The sequence below is a fragment of the Staurois parvus genome, unplaced genomic scaffold (genome assembly GCF_062004578.1).
Source record: "Staurois parvus isolate SC_StPar_1 unplaced genomic scaffold, SC_StPar_1.0 ptg001566l, whole genome shotgun sequence".
NCBI lineage: Eukaryota > Metazoa > Chordata > Amphibia > Anura > Ranidae > Staurois > Staurois parvus.
The window spans coordinates 686861-704123 of record NW_028319362.1 but is presented as its reverse complement, the minus strand read 5'-3'; the positions used below and the strand labels follow the sequence as shown (position 1 = coordinate 704123).

The 17263-nt window shown below is 39.5% G+C and overlaps 1 protein-coding gene across 1 annotated transcript; it reads right to left on the bottom strand.

Annotated features, from left to right (window-relative positions):
* Positions 1–887: 887 nt before the first annotated feature.
* LOC149435274 (ribosomal protein S6 kinase 2 beta-like) lies at positions 888–17064 on the bottom strand. Its single transcript, XM_089662850.1, has 8 exons — positions 16944–17064; positions 16067–16269; positions 15183–15782; positions 15000–15089; positions 3971–4139; positions 3094–3296; positions 2020–2802; positions 888–959 (listed from the first exon to the last, which is right to left on the bottom strand). Exons 1-8 carry the CDS (start codon positions 17062–17064, stop codon positions 888–890), a joined length of 2241 nt encoding a protein of 746 aa, XP_089518976.1.
* Positions 17065–17263: the final 199 nt, after the last annotated feature.

Here is a 17263-nt window from a genome sequence, read left to right as displayed (position 1 = left end):
AGGCTGAGTGACAGGAGGATTTTCTATGTCCAGCCTAGGTCTGGACTTAGCAGGGCTACTTGTGGTGGGAGACAGGGGCGTAGAGGACTCACCAGGGTCTCCAGGGTATAATGTTGCTTTGAGCCTGGGGTCTGTGGTGTGCTCTGGTCTCCGTTCTGTCTGTAAGGCATCTGTCTGTGAGGAGCCGGCACCATCTTGCCTGCAGGGGCTGAGAGCTGGGAAAAAGCTTGTCAGCTTTCCTGTCTTCCCTGGTGATCTGCGGCATCGGGGCATATTCCCTGGGGATCCAGTGGAGACCTGCGTCCCCTTATCAGCGTGGGGAGAGGTCAGTGCCGCTGCTGGGATTGGTGAGTGCCGGGTTATTGCTGGTGGGGATGCGGAGCTCTCTTCACGGAGCTGTAATCCCAGAGCCAGCCGCGCATGCGCCCCCAAAAATATGATAAACTTTGAGAATAATTCACATAGTGAGGGGAAAATGGTGAATTTAAAGAAAACCTGAAGATACTATTTACCCGGATATACTATATGATTCTCATGGTTTACTCCAAGCAGGAGTTGCCTGGAAGCTACAATTTGCCTCAATGATGAATCCAATTCACCAAAAAGTAATTTGGTGGTTGACTTACCAGTACACACAGTTACAAATGTTAAATCATGTGGCAAAGTGGTTGACCTACCAGTATATACCTCTGTCAGTGCTAAACAGGTCCTTCTAAACCTGGCTGACAACACTGCTTAGCATTTCAGATGCAACAGAGGCAGTGTTGTCAGCTCAAAAAGTAATTTATGAACTCAAAGGATTTCTGGCAGGATCAATGGGCATTTTTCTGTACAGAGAAAATTCAAGAGCCCCACCCAGTGCACAGGAGGAGTAACTACTCATATATCTACAAGTTACATTCCCCCATGTACCAGGCAGGGGCCTTGTTCATCCACTGGGGATAGTCCAGACTTGTCATCTGAAAAATGTAAAGAAATATTGTTAGAGCAAAATATAGAAATGATCTGTGAAATGCAAACATGAACAGGGAATGTAACAGGATAAAATGCATGTGGTCAGTTCTGAATATCTATATAGAAAAACTGAGTATCCTGGAGTAATAAATGAAATCACCGGTTGTGGTTCAGTTAAAAAGGTTACAAAAATGTTTAAAAGGTTCCTCCAAGAGGTTATATGACAGATTGTGGTTGTGTAAATTACAAACTATCCACAGAGTAGACAAATCTAGTCAAAAAGACAAAATAAAAATGGATAGAGACCTACAGCAACCAATAAGCAACCATCCTTCACTGTTCTGACTGCTCTAGATTCATATAAAAATAATGACTAAGGCTCTCTCATAATGTACTATAAATGGTCTTGGCAATGCCATAATAAAATACTAACAATTTCAAATATTTTACCGCAAACTTCTAATATCATATCCAACAAGAGTCCTGCTATTACCATTGTTAGCTAGAAGGACTTTAGTATCGGCCCCTTTGATTCAAGCTTCACTTTAAACTTCTGAACTACAAGGCCTAACCCAACCCCTTTGTGAGTTGCTAACAAGAGTTCTATCACTGACGTACCCCCCCCCAACCATCTGAGATGAAAGTGAAGGCTGCATAATGCAAGTATGTAGGCATAGACTGTACCCCTGCCATTCTTACAAAAATGTAGAGTTGGGATGAAAGGTTTAGTGTGTTACAACATTCTTGGTAGATCGGTAATACATTTTATAGAGATCTGCAGATCAGAAGAGGTACAGAGAGCTCCTAAAAGAGGATAATCCCTCTATAGGAAGATAAGGTGGCGGCTATTTATTGACTGAAACTGGATTGCTTTAGTATCAATGCAAAATCAGTGATGGATATTGTGGTGGAAAAAGTGATGACTTAGTGCTGAACTGCTAGTGTGACATGGCCCTAAAAGATTAAATTGTGAATTGAGAAAGGCACATACCTGGGGAAGTTGGCCATATGTGATGTTCTTTCAGACGCACCATCACTCATGATTCTTCTTCATCCAATGTATACCTCTGCACCAACAAGTAAGGAGAACTCATCATCGAATATGATCAGTGCTTCTTCCATGTCATCCTTCTGGGGCAATGGAGCCATCTCAGACTGAGATCCAGAAGTGTCTGTGGTCAAAAAGTAAGACAAGGACTTGTTAGTAACACTACGCTGTGAGGTGTTCAGGTGAGAAATGGAGGTTACCTCAGATTGTACAGAGCTGCTTTTGATGGGATCCTCATCTTCTTGTCCTGTGATTGCATCTGGGATTTCTTCCTTCCAGCTTTCGTTCATGTATTTCAGGATTTCTGTAGATTTACTTCTTTTAGAAAAGTCAATGGCCAAAAGATCACCAAACATCCTTCTTATTCCAGTTGAAATCTTTCTCCATGCTTCAGGAGGATTGTCCATATGAAAATTGTTTTGCCAGTCAACAAAACCTCTATATCCTTCATCTTCAGGCATGGCCACCTGCCACGGATGCTCCCCTAGGAGTAGGCAGTAGATGGTAACACCAAACGCCCACACATCAAGGCTGCCATCTACAACCAGTCCATTCGTAATGGTCATGTCACGTAGTTCTGGGGCCATGTAGGTTTTGCTACCACACCTGAATGTTATCACTGTCCCTCTGACCTTCGCAAGGCCAAAGTCTGTGATCTTGATGAAGTGACAGTCCTGGTCAAAAACCAAAATGTTTTCTGGCTTCAAATCCATATGCACCAGTCCTTTCTCGGATATGAATTCAAGAGCATTGGAGATCTGAAGAGCACACCTCTTAACTGAGTCTTCTGGAATTCCCACCTAGGAAAACAAAATCAAAATACAATAGTTGTTAAATACAGTAAGATAGAATATAAAGAGTAATTCAGAATCAGTTAAAGTATAAGCATGGCCATCACTTTTGATCTAGTTTTAGACTAGGAGTGGAGTCTATTGCCGTTTGTGTTCCCCAAAAGAGATTCTCTTTTTCTAAATGTTCCGGTGATCTCCATTATTAAGACAAAGTGATGGGCAATTCAAAACATTAGTTTTAACTCTCCCTTATCCAAAACTTTAAAAAAAAAGGGCATACTGAAACCTTTATGTACTTACGTATGGTGTAATCATGGAGAAGAGATCACCAACAGGGGCTAGTTCCTGGGCAAACACAAAGTAGTCGATGGTGGTGAAGGCGATGCCATTACATCCAATGATATTGGGATGAGATGAAAGAAAGTATGAAACGCAGAACTCCTGGAGGAAAGACCGCTGGCTGGTTCTGTTTTTATCCATGGTCTTCAATGCCATTCTTTGACCTGTAGAAAAAAATAATTTAACTTTGATTAAGAAATGGAAATTTTTAGCTGATCATTTTTTCTATCCACTTGAAAATCTCAATCTTCGAGCAACGGGTTTTATTAAAATGTTTGAGAATGTATTATGCTTCATTCATAGCTAAATTTGAGCTCTACCATCAATCAGCTGTACAAGAACCTTTCCTGGGCTGAAATGTCCTACTCTGATTTCACTGAACACAGCGATAGTCTCTCATTGTGCATCAGAAGCTTCAGCAAGTCAGACAAACCCCATCTTGTTTCCTGGCTGGAGGACGTCCAGCATTGTTAGCATCATATCCTTCCCAGCCTGACTATTCCTGGCCTGCCCCTTTCATTCATTATATGTCTGTCCTTTTAATCATGGAGGCTCAGCATCACATGTGATCATTATCTAGGACAGTCTGCATGGAAATACAGTCCACTGCTCCAGACAGATATGTACCCATCAAGGCATTTTAATATTTGCATAACTGCTCCCAAGAATCAGCCCAATGCTTATTTCCCTAAATCATTCTACCAACATGAAAAAATATTTAAACATGATATATTTATGGAGATTTAATAAATATAAAGTCTATAGTGTACAAATGTACAAGCATATACATAAATATTTGCAGAGGATACTGAAACGGTACTTAGAATAGTTCACTGACCTGTTATCTTGTCCTTTGCCAATAAAACTCTTCCATATCCACCTTCTCCAAGTTCCTTCATAATGGTGAAGTACTCCTGTAAGTCTACCTGCTTTATTTCTTGTGAATAGAACGAGATCATTCTATTCAGAAAACCTTCAACACCATGAGTAACGGAGGCCATAGTGTCCTGGAGAGCAAAAAAAGAAAACGTTGAATTATTAAGAAGAAAACAAATTGTTTTAGAAAAACTATAGAAATGTTTCAAATATGAATACTATTACCCTCATTGATATACATATATATATATATGAGATGCTCACTAAAGCTTCACATCTTATTGAATGGGGCTCGGGAATAAGTTTCAGTTATTAAAGTAAGAGTTTGAACACAACAATAGAAATTTATGGAGTATAGTTAAATGAGCTGAATATGGAAAGCCAGCAATCCTTATATAAGAAAATTATCAAGTAAGGTTATAACTTTATCAAGTGCAAAAACAAAATGGAAAAGCCAAGACATAGCAACACATAAATATATCCAATAGCTATAAGTGCAGTTGTGTGCGGGGGGAGAGGCTCTCGGTAATTGGTGGTCAGAAGACTCATTTAACCCCCAAGTCTCCTTCAGGAAGAGAATGTAATAAACTTTCGTCAGCATTGATGGAAAGGTGTATCTGCTGCCAGAAGAGTTTTGGTGACCCTCATATTTCTGGCAGATACTTCCATGAAAAGAGTAAACATTCCATAAGAATAATCTACAGGAGATACTCTGCTCTCTTGTTGCCGACCAGCTATGCCAACTTTCCAGTTTTGATTACATAAATTCAGGGGGATGAACACGGAGCTCAGTCAGTTAAAAAGCGTAATTTAATCAAAACTCTCAAGGAAAATATAGAAAAGGGTTGCCTCACTTTTTGTACTCAGAAGACAGCAGAGGTCATGCTAAAGGATATCAGAAGATATTAGTGGCATTTCCCTAAAACATTCTCTCCAAAACTGTGAAGTCCCAGAATGATCCACAATTACCATGAGTGATGTCATATCATCCAAACACTCAACTGTCACATCCCTTTTCAGGCATCTTAAAAACATTTTCAAGGCGTTTTCCTGCTAAATGTCATCTTTATGTTCTCAGGAAGACCACATAGAATCAGAAGGACAGACATCATGAAGTGAATTTTCAGTGAGATTATGAAGTAGAATGTTGTACTCCTGTTTTGGTGAGAGGTAGTATTTCATAGCAAAGAATTCAACATTGTTCAGTCAATTGTTTTTGTACAGATTGGAATATACTTGTAATAGGAGATTTAGAAAACAATTATAAATTATTTGGCCACCTAAACATATGTTTGAAATTGTATTACATCACACAAATTACTGCCACAATGTTTATTATATCCTGTAATACGAACAACTTTTTCATCAGGCTGATCATGGGAAGCCTCCAATGGCTATCCTGTCTTCTGTATACATTGTATTACATATTATCCTGTCCTAAACCTCCACTCATTGCCCCTTTGTGTCAGTTTTCCATATATTTATTAAATATGCCTCATAAACCTCTGCAGGATTTTTAAAAAAATGTTCATTAAATAATAAAGATCCATTGATTGGTTAGATGAAAGTGACCTTACCTTAATGTGGTGAGGATTCCGCTGTGATGAAGTCCAATTAGTTTTCTTTGAGTATTGGGTTCCTCTGCAGATCAGCTCCGGACAACGTCACCAAATCTCCAGCTGGGCTGTAGTAGATGAGTATACCGGTATCTCTGGAAGTAGAGTCATTGAATAGGGGAAGGAGAGGACCTCTTTATACAAGGGAGATGGGTGGGGAAGGCAGAGAATGAAGGCTTTCCATTGGCTGACTCCTAATGTAAATGTTGTGTAAATAACCCCGGATTGTTCTTGCTCATTTGCATATAAAAAGTTTGTCCTGAGAATAGGTGATAGGATTAAACATGATGAAACCCAAATACTTTGAAACTTTACAGAGTTTTAATATTAAACTTTTCAACATTGTAACTATAAAATGGGAAATTATTTTTGCTTTATAAGATTTTTTTTTTTTTACCTGATTCTAATTTAAATAAATAATACAAGAGGAAATAGTAACCAGCTCATTTATTGAAAACAAATGTACCCATTATTTGCTGGTTCTTTTATACATTATGCCTTATTTCTAGCAACATTGCACACCAATGGGTTTAATAAAAAAAAAAAACTAAACCTAAAAAAACTTTATTGCCAATAAGAAAACAATGAATTTAAAATGAATTCAGCATAAAACTAGAGTTTGTCATGACATAAAGGATGCCTTGAACCTTATAAGTCTAAATGAAAAGCTGCTGCAGAATGGCCCCATTGGCCCACACTTGTCATTCCTTAACTGCTGGAAACTTAGCTCCAATAATAGGAGAATTGGTCTAGATCAGCTTCTCTCAATCAGGGTTCCATGGAAGCCTAAGGTTCCTCCAGAGGTTGCTAAGGGTTCCTTGACCATGGAGCAAATTCTACCTCATTGATGAGTTGAGGCTAACACCAGTTATCTGTCTAGCTATCTGTAAAGGGGATTCTTCCTATTGACCACAAAGGCAAAGGACATTCTTTGCACTGACCATCACACTAACATACACAGAGCTGTACATACTGTAGAGTAATTATTAGCAGGGGTTCTCTGAGACTTGAAAGTTATTGCAGAGGACCATTTTCAAAAATCTGAGAAATGATGGTTTAGACATGACTTAAGGGACAGCTTAAAGTGGAACTAAACATAGGGTATCCAGGGCTCGTGCGATAATGTTCAACTACACACATCATTTTTGTACATTATGGCAGACTTCCCTCACATGATGTCCAGATTTCACCTAGTTGCTCCATTGCCACCTTCTCCCGGTCTTCTGGTTCCAGAGTCTTCAGCTTTTTTATTGGCTGGCCAGGTTTTATGTAACTTTGTGGAGTTAAGCATTAAGGTAAAAAGAAAAGATTATGTGTACAAAGACGGAGTCAAAGTTGCTCGTTCCACATGGAGAATCTGCTTCCATCTTATCACTTTTTGTTTTACTTCACCTCATCTCAATATAACTCCACTAGTCTATAAAATCAATACTCCTGCTATGTTATTTCCCCTTCATGTCACCTGTAGTTCATCAAGGAGGACTACTGCATGGAGATGGCTACTAAAAGAAGGACCTGAAAACCTGAAATGTAGTAAAAAAACAAACAATTTAAATATTCAGATGAATGTAATAATACAACTGAGATTGTGTAACGTACTAAAATACACTTTGGTTTTGCTTTGACAATGACAATGTATCTGCAGAATATTGAGATAACTTTTACCTCCAGGACAGAACTGGCCATCTCAATGGTGATGGGCTTGTGGATTGATATGGTAAAGAGGAAGTAGAATACCTGGCTGAGGTGTGACTGCAGATACTGTTTCCATCACAATGACCTTGTTTATGGAAGCCAACCTCCATTGTTAGGACTAGTGGTGCCCAACTGTGGCCCTCTGTGGATGCCAAATTTGCATGATTATATTAGTATAGGAAGGGACATAAGTGCTTAAATAATAATCTGTACAAGAGTTGTCATTGAGATGAATAAACCCAAATGTTATATCTGATCATCACAAAGCAAAGAATCACTTCCAACTATAAGAACCTCTATGACCTCTCCATGAGGGGAAAACAGGAATGTATTTTGAATAAAGAAGTATCAGTGTAATATGGGCTGTGGCCTCTTGATGGATCTTATGCCATTTTCCCTATTTCCAGCAACATTGAACACCAATGGGTTTAACATAAAAAATACTTTATTGACAAAAAAGATTTAAATTAACTTAAAAAATGTAATTAGCAAAGAAATATTTTCATGAGGATTAAACAGACCTGTCAGGATAGGAATATTGGATCTGCCATGTCTGAGTTTATTTTTAGAGATTCATCTCCAAACATCCTGATCATTTCTTCACTACTTGGTGATCAGTGACCTAGAACAAGCCAGGTGTATATCAAGTAATGGAAAATATACTGACATGATGTTCTGGGTGAATACCAAGCCAAGTATTGAGGCAAGGAACCCAGATCTGTAACTTTCACCTTCAAAAGCAAACTTTAAAAATGGCTGCTTCTGAATATTGTACAAGTAACGTGGGTTAGATATAATTATTCTGAACAATAACACAACACTGGATTTTGGCATACTTAAAGAAACCTTAACCATAGTATTATGAATAGAAAACCACCACAGAATGATCCTGTTGGACAAAATAGCCTTTCCTTTACTGCTGGAAAACTTTGAATCTCTTTAAGAAGAGGATTTGTCTAGATCAGCCTTTCTCAGCCATCATTGCATGGAACACCGAGGTTCCTCCAGAGGTTGCTGAGGATTCTTTGAGCAAGGAGCAATTTCTGCTTCATTGATATATTGCCACTGACACCAATGATCTTTCTAGCTTTCTGTAAGGGGGGTTTGCAGTGACCTCAAATGTAAGGAACATTCTTCCCAATGACTATCATACAATAATGTGTATAAGAAGGGATTCATAATTGCTCATTACATACAGAGAATATGATTTCATCTTAACAATTTTGTATTACTTCACCTCATCCCAATATAGATCTACCAGCCTGAACAAACCATATAAAATCAATGCTATGTTGCTTCCTCTTTATGTCACTTGTGGTTCATTCAGGGAGGCCTACTGCATGGAAATGGCCAGTAAAAGGAGAATCTGAAAATCTGAAATGTAGTGAAAAAAATAAATGAAAATAAAAAATAAATGAAAATAAAAATAAATGAGCAACTATTTAAAAAAAAACTTTTTAAAAAATTCTGTAAATATAACAACCGAGATTGTGTTATTCACTAAAATACACTTTGTTTTGCGTAAAACTTTGACTATCTAGCTGTAGAATATAAAGAGAACTTTTACCCCCAGGACAGAACTGATCATCTCAATGGTGATGGGCTTGTGAATTGATATGTTAAAGAGGAGGGAGAATACCTGGCTGAGGTGTGACTGCCGATACTGTTTCCATTACAATGACCATGTTTATGGACACCAACCTCTATTGTTGGGACTCCTGATGTCCAACTGTGGCCCTCAGGGAATGCCAACTTTTCATGATTATCTCAGTAGTAACCTGTGCAGGAATTACATGAACAACCAAACTATTACACTTGATCCTTACAAGTCCGACCTTCTACAACCTCTCCATGTGGTGAAAACAAGAGTCACAGGAACACAGCCCGGCTTTATGAGTGTATACAGAGAGTCACAGACCTTCATAAACACTGAAGTCTTCTGATTCCTAACTCATCTATGAAGAAGGAACGAACAAAGCACTCTGGGCTCAATTCACATAAGGATATTGCATGTGATATTTGGGTCACATGACACATTTTTCCCAAATATCATATGCAATACTGGAAATGTCAATTTATTATCCGTTTATGTGGAATTTACTTCAAAATGCTAAAACTAGATAAATATTTCCTAAAAGTGTTAAAGTCGATTCACCAAAAGTACATAACTAAATAAATGTAAATGTTAAATAAGTAGAGGTCCAGGTATGCGATATTCAAGTAATGTATGAAATTTCAGCTGGTTCTTCCAGAGTCGTCACCAGCCGTGTGTTTAGTGAATAGACTAACGTTTACTAAGTATTTCTGCTTTTTGAGGTAAATACCGGATAAAGGGATAGTGAATTATCATTTTCAGTATCACATGCGATATTTGGGAAACGTGTCACGTGACCCAAATACCACATGCAATATCCTTTCATGAGGTGAGCCCGCCATTATTTATGAGGTTATGTGAAATCTCCATTCATAGCTGTAAAGAATCTTGTGGTTAGAAATATATTTTAGTTAGAGTTTGATCAATGTGGGTGAGTAATAGTGATGGGCCGAACACCGCTCTGTTTGGTTCGCGGTTGAACATTGGAACCTACAGAATGTTTGACCGCGAACTTCGTACACGAACTGAACAACTGAGTGGTATCTGACTGCATCTGAGTATGTGGTGAGATCCCGCTCAGTTACTAAAATCTGGCCTGAGTTCTGTTATAAAGTCATGCGTTTTTTAGTAGTGAAACATTCATTCATGTTTCAGCTGTCAGTGGGGTTTCCCTGCTGACAGGTGAATGTAAACAGAATTGTTGGCATTTCACGACAATTACTTTTAAAAAAAAACAGCGTGGGGTCCCCCCTCCCATTCATACCAAGCCCTTGGGATCTGATATGGATTTTGAGGGGAAGTCCCACGCCAAAAAGTAAAAAAAAATGGTGTGGGGGTTCCGCCAAAAAAATTCCAGACCCTTATCCGACAATGGAGCCCGGCAAGACAGGAAAGGGGGTGAGATGAGCGAGTACCCCCCCCCACCTTATGAACCATACCAGGTTACATGTCCTCAATATTGAGGGGCACTTAGGGCAGGGGATCCCCTTTCCCAAAGCACCTTGCCTCATGTTGATGGGGACAAGGGCCTCTTCCCCACAGTGGTCTGTGATTGTGGGGATATGCGGGTGGAGGGCTTATCGGAATATGGAATCCCCCTTTACAAGATCCTAACCACCCCCCCCCCCATGTAAATGAGTATGCGGCACATAGTACCGCTACCCATTCGCAAAGAAAAAGTGTAGTGTAAAAAAGACAGGAGACAGTTTTTGACAAGTCCTTTATTAAACATACAAATTAGAAAAATGTCCCCCAAAGTAGATCCAACATCAATCACGATGCCCGCTGCTGCCACTACCCAAAAAAAGAAAAAAACACTCCGCGCTCCATGCTGGCTCTCACTGTCTGACAGCTGCACCCACCATGACAGTTCTGATATACTGTCATTATGGCACAAGGGGGCGGGGGTTCATCCTACCCCTTGTGACATCATCACACACTGAGATTGGTCAAAGCAATGCATCTGAGCTGTGTTCAGTGAACACACGAACGGCCCATGTTCGAGTCGAACATACAGCCCATATCTAGTGTGTAATATGTCTTCTGATATCCCCAGGTTCTGAAGATAGAAGGGAATTGTGTGATCTGAATGGAAACTGCCAAGGGGCACATTCTATTCATTACAGATGATACTGTATATGAGAAGGCTGACAATAGGCTGAGGAGCTTCTTTCAGATGATTCCGTGTCTCAGTAGTGATCTACATAATGGGGTAGATTTACAAAACTGGAGCTTCCAGGTCTTATTTAAAAGCTTAATTGAGGAAGCTGAAGCTAGAAGCTGATTGGCTCCCATGTACAGCTGCACCGGACTGTGTGCGCATCAATTTTAGTAAATCTCCCCCAAAGGAACCAACTCCAAAATATCCACTTTAATGGATCCCCTTGTTTAGATATGTAATGAGGGAGGCCATCCTTTCAGGAATGTGTTATTTTACCTTTGAAGTCCCAGTCCTATTTATATCTAATTTTCCCTCCAAAAAGGTTGTGCTTAGGATTTATTACAGTATGCTAACTAAAGGTATATTGGAAGTTGTCCAATCCTGAAAAGATGAGTAATATTTGAGTAGATGGAATAGATAGACCCACCAATTGGTAGTACACCATGCAAGTCTATGGAAAGAGCTCTATACCAATCCATTTAATTTTCTTTTTGTAGTGGTTGTAAAGTCTCAGGGTTTTTTACCTTCATGCATTCTATGTATGCAGCTCCCCCAACACTTATCTGAGCTCCCTCTTGATCCATTGATGTCCATGACAGCCTCTGTTTTCTGGGACCTCACTCTTGATTGGATGATGCAGCAGCGTGAGCCAATTCACAGCCAGTGAGTCGATTAGGAGAGGGAGGGGCGGGGCTCAGACACAGCTTTGTATGTGAATGGATACGTAGAACCGTGGTTTGGGAGTGCGCCTGCTCAGATTTTCCCATAGAAAGCTATTTGCTATTGGGGCACCAGACAGAAGGGAAAGACCAGGAGCACCAGCGGAGGACCCGTGAAGAGCAGAATCCCATCTGCTCTGTGCAAAACCATTGCAAACAGCGGATAAGTATGACATGTTTGATGTTTTTAAGAAAAAACAAAACATTAGTGTCACTTTAATCATTTCTGTGTAAATGAATAGATTGATGGTTTGTTAGATTTAAACCTTTTTACCAATATATTTCTGTTGTTGTGTTGAAGCTTTCAGTCAGTTGTGTGAACACTCTACCAAATCATATCTTTGGAGATATTACATCTTAATGTAAATAGATTTGGGGTGAAAGTCAAGAACCATGACAAACCTCTGCATGTCACAGATGTATTTGCCCATGACTAAAGCGGTTTATCGATGGGCAGCCTGAGACAACAACACTTATCTACTCTGTTGGGGAAAATTGGCATTTTGGGAGGCTTTGGGGGACTGGAGTCCAATGCTTTGGGCAGAAGAGATTTTCTGACCCGTATAATACAATCCATACACTAAAAGTCACCGGAGACTTAATTTTCTTTGTTTATGAAGACAATGGGGGGGGGGTCCTCACTGCATGATAAAAATTCATCTTTTACTAAACTCTACAATGTTAATCCAGCAGACACACTTCCCTGCACTTTGATCCATGTGATGCACTCGTGTAGATTTTGCTCCATCAGTGTACATTTTATACAGTAGAACGCGCATTGAAATTAATCCAGACTTGATCTTGGTCAGATTATTCCACCAGCAGAGAAATTTACAAAACAAAAAAAATGAATGAGAAACTAACCTGTCCAAAGTTTATGTAATGGTAAAAAATATTTTTGAGTTCTCCATCAACTGGTGAAGGATTATATCTTTTGTCAGGTTCTGATTTTCTGTATGTGTCACTTCTGGGGAGATCCACCCTCTCTATTTGTCCTGGTGACCATTGTCTCTAAAACAGAAACCGATCAGAAATCCACAATTTTACAGTTGTAACCAAAACAGGACTAGAGGGGAATTCGTCCAATGGGAATACCTGTTCCACTGACACCTGTCTAAGAGGGGAATTCCCTCACTTTGTACATTTTCTTTTTGTATCTTCAGGGCAGGAATACTGTGTTAAGTTCTAGAGATCTCACTTACAAAAAGGTATTGATAAAATAGAATGAATCCAGCGATGAGCAACCAAAATGGTGAAAGGTCTGAGGGATAAAATATCAGTAGAGACTTAATATGCAAGTCTGGAGGAAAACATGCACAGGGGAGGGATATGACTTAAACCTTTAAATACTTCAATGGGGAGATTACATTTCAGGAGGGAAGGATTTTCAAAATGGAACCAAAGATTGGTCTGTGGTGTGCTCTGGTCTCCGTTCTGTCTGTAAGGCATCTGTCTGTGAGGAGCCGGCACCATCTTGCCTGCAGGGGCTGAGAGCTGGGAAAAAGTTTGTCAGCTTTCCCAGCTTCTCTGGTGATCTGCGGCATCGGGGCATATTCCCTGGGGATCCAGTGGAGATCAGCGTGGGGAGAGGTCAGTGCCGCTGCTGGGATTGGTGAGTGCCGGGTTATGGCTGGCGGGGATGCGGAGCTCTCCTCACGGAGTTGTAATCCCAGAGCCGGCCGTGCATGCGCCCCCAAAAATATGATAAACTTTGAGAACAATTCACATAGTGAGGTGAAAATGGTGAATTTAAAGAAAACCTGAAGATGCTATTTACCCGGATATACTATATGATAATCACGGTTTACTCCAAGCAGGAGTTGCCTGGAAGCTACAATTTGCCTCAATGATGAATCCAATTCACCAAAAAGTAATTTGGTGGTTGACTTACCAGTACACACAGTTACAAATGTTAAATCATGTGGCAAAGTGGTTGACATACCAGTATATACCTCTGTCAGTGCTAAACAGGTCCTTCTAAACCTGGCTGACAACACTGCTTAGCCTTTCAGATGCAACAGAGGCAGTGTTGTCAGCTCAAAAAGTAATTTATGAACTCAAATAATTTCTGGCAGGATCAATGGGCATTTTTCTGTACAGAGAAAATTCAAGAGCCCCACCCAGTGCACAGGAGGAGTAACTACTCATATATCTACAAGTTACATTCCCCCATGTACCAGGCAGGGGCCTTGTTCATCCACTGGGGATAGTCCAGACTTGTCATCTGAAAAATGTAAAGAAATATTGTTAGAGCAAAATATAGAAATGAGTATCCTGGAGTAATAAATGAAATCACCGGTTGTGGTTCAGTTAAAAAGGTTGCAAAAATGTTTAAAAGGTTCCTCCAAGAGGTTATATGACAGATTGTGGTTGTGTAAATTACAAACTATCCACAGAGTAGACAAATCTAGTCAAAAAGACAAAATAAAAATGGATAGAGACCTACAGCAACCAAAAAGCAACCATCCTTCACTGGTCTGACTGCTCTAGATTCATAAATAAAATGAATGACGAAGGCTCTCTCATAATGTACTATAAATGGTCTTGGCAATGCCATAATAAAATACTAACAATTTCAAATATTTTACTGCAAACTTCTAATATCATATCCAACAATAGTCCTGTTATTACCATTGTTAGCTAGAAGGACTTTAGTATCGGCCCCTTTGATTCAAGCTTCACTTTAAACTTCCAAACTACAAGGCCTAACCCAACCCCTTTGTGAGTTGCTAACAAGATTTCTATCACTGACGTACCCCCCCCCCCCAACCATCTGAGATGAAAGTGAAGGACGCATAATGCAAGTATGTAGGTATATACTGCACCCCTGCCATTCTTACAAAAATGTAGAGTTGGGATGAAAGGTTTAGTGTGTTACAACATTCTTGGTAGATTGGTAATACATTTTATAGAGATCTGCAGATCAGAAGAGGTACAGAGAGCCTCTAAAAGAATATAATCCCTCTATAGGAAGATAAGGTGGCGGCTATTTATTGACTGAAACTGGATTGCTTTAGTATCAAAGCAAAATCAGTGATGGATATTGTGGTGGAAAAAGTGATGACTTAGTGCTGAACTGCTAGTGTGACATGGCCCTAAAAGATTAAATTGTGAATTGAGAAAGGCACATACCTGGGGAAGTTGGCCATATGTGATGTTCTTTCAGACGCACCATCACTCATGATTCTTCTTCATCCAATGTTTACCTCTGCACCAACAAGTAAGGAGAACTCATCATCGAATATGATCAGTGCTTCTTCCATGTCATCCTTCTGGGGCAATGGAGTCATCTCAGACTGAGATACAGAAGTGTCTGTGGTCAAAAAGTAAGACAAGGACGTGTTAGTAACACTACGCTGTGAGGTGTTCAGGTGAGAAATGGAGGTTACCTCAGATTGTACAGAGCTGCTTTTGATGGGATCCTCATCTTCTTGTCCTGTGATTGCATCTGGGATTTCTTCCTTCCAGCTTTCGTTCATGTATTTCAGGATTTCTGTAGATTTACTTCTTTTAGAAAAGTCAATGGCCAAAAGATCACCAAACATCCTTCTTATTCCAGTTGAAATCTTTCTCCATGCTTCAGGAGGATTGTCCATATGAAAATTGTTTTGCCAGTCAACAAAACCTCTATATCCTTCATCTTCAGGCATGGCCACCTGCCATGGATACTCCCCTTGGAGTAGGCAGTAGATGGTAACACCAAACGCCCACACATCAAGGCAGCCATCTACAACCAGTCCATCCGTAATGGTCATGTCACGTAGTTCTGGGGCCATGTAGGTTTTGCTACCACACCTGGATGTTATCACTGTCCCTCTGACCTTCGCAAGGCCAAAGTCTGTGATCTTGATGAAGTGACAGTCCTGGTCAAACACCAAAATGTTTTCTGGCTTCAAATCCATATGCACCAGTCCTTTCTCGGATATGAATTCGAGAGCATTGGAGATCTGAAGAGCACACCTCTTAACTGAGTCTTCTGGAATTCCCACCTAGGAAAACAAAATCAAAATACAATAGTTGTTAAATACAGTAAGATAGAATATAAAGAGTAATTCAGAATCAGTTAAAGTATAAGCATGGCCATCACTTTTGATCTAGTTTTAGACTAGGAGTGGAGTCTATTGCCGTTTGTTTTCCGCCAAAAGAGATTCTCTTTTTATAAATGTTCCGGCAATCTCCATTATTAAGACAAAGTGATGGGCATTTATAGTTTTAACTCTCCCTTATCCAAAACTTTAAAAAAAAGGGCATACTGAAACCTTAATGTACTTACGTATGGTGTAATCATGGAGAAGAGATCACCAACAGGGGCTAGTTCCTGGGCAAACACAAAGTAGTCGATGGTGGTGAAGGCGATGCCATTACATCCAATGATATTGGGATGAGATGAAAGAAAGTATGAAACGCAGAACTCCTGGAGGAAAGACCGCTGGCTGGTTCTGTTTTTATCCGTGGTCTTCAATGCCATTCTTTGACCTGTAAAAAAAAATAATTTAACTTTGATTAAGAAATGGAAATTTTTAGCTGATCATTTTTTCTATCTACTTGAAAATCTCAATCTTCGAGCAACGGATATTATTAAAATGTTTGAGAATGTATTATGCTTCATTCATAGCTAAATTTCAGCTTTACCATCAATCAGCTGTACAAGAACCTTTCCTGGGCTGAAATGTCCTATTCTGATTTCACTGAACACAGCGATAATCTCTCATTGTGCATCAGAAGCTTCAGCAAGTCAGACAAACCCCATCTCGTTTCCTGGCTGGAAGACATCTAGCATTGTTAGCATCATATCCTTCCCAGCCTGACTATTCCTGGCCTGCCCCTTTCATTCATTATATGTCTGTCCTTTTAATCATGGAGGCTCAGCATCACATGTGATCATTATCTAGGACAGTCTGCATGGAAATACAGTCCACTGCTCCAGACAGATATGTACCCATCAAGGCATTTTAATATTTGCATAACTGCTCCCAAGAATCAGCCCAATGCTTATTTCCCTAAATCATTCTACCAACATGAAAAAATATTTAAGCATGATATATTTATGGAGATTTAATAAATATAAAGTCTATAGTGTACAAATGTACAAGCATATACATAAATATTTGCAGAGGATACTGAAACGGTACTTAGAATAGTTCACTGACCTGTTATCTTGTCCTTTGCCAATAATACTCTTCCATATCCACCTTCTCCAAGTTCCTTCATAATGGTGAAGTACTCCTGTAAGTCTACCTGCTTTATTTCTTGTGAATAGAAGGAGACCATTCTATTCAGAAATCCTTCAACACCATGAGTAACGGAGGCCATAGTGTCCTGGAGAGCAAAAAAAGAAAACGTTGAATTATTAAGAAGAAAACAAATTATTTTAGAAAAACTATAGAAATATTTCAAATATGAATACTATTACCCACATTGATATACATATATATATATAGGAGATGCTCACTAAAGCTTCACATCTTAT

Excerpts from the sequence above, each read along its gene's own strand:
- LOC149435274 (XM_089662850.1), bottom strand. The coding sequence starts at position 17,064 with ATGGTCTCCTTCTATTCACAAGAAATAAAGCAGGTAGACTTACAGGAG. Across the intron at positions 15,090-15,182 it reads GCAGCTCTGTACAATCTGAG|TCTGAGATGACTCCATTGCC; the intron begins GTAACCTCCATT and ends TCTGTATCTCAG. Across the intron at positions 2,803-3,093 it reads TCTCCATGATTACACCATAC|GTGGGAATTCCAGAAGACTC; the intron begins GTAAGTACATAA and ends TTGTTTTCCTAG.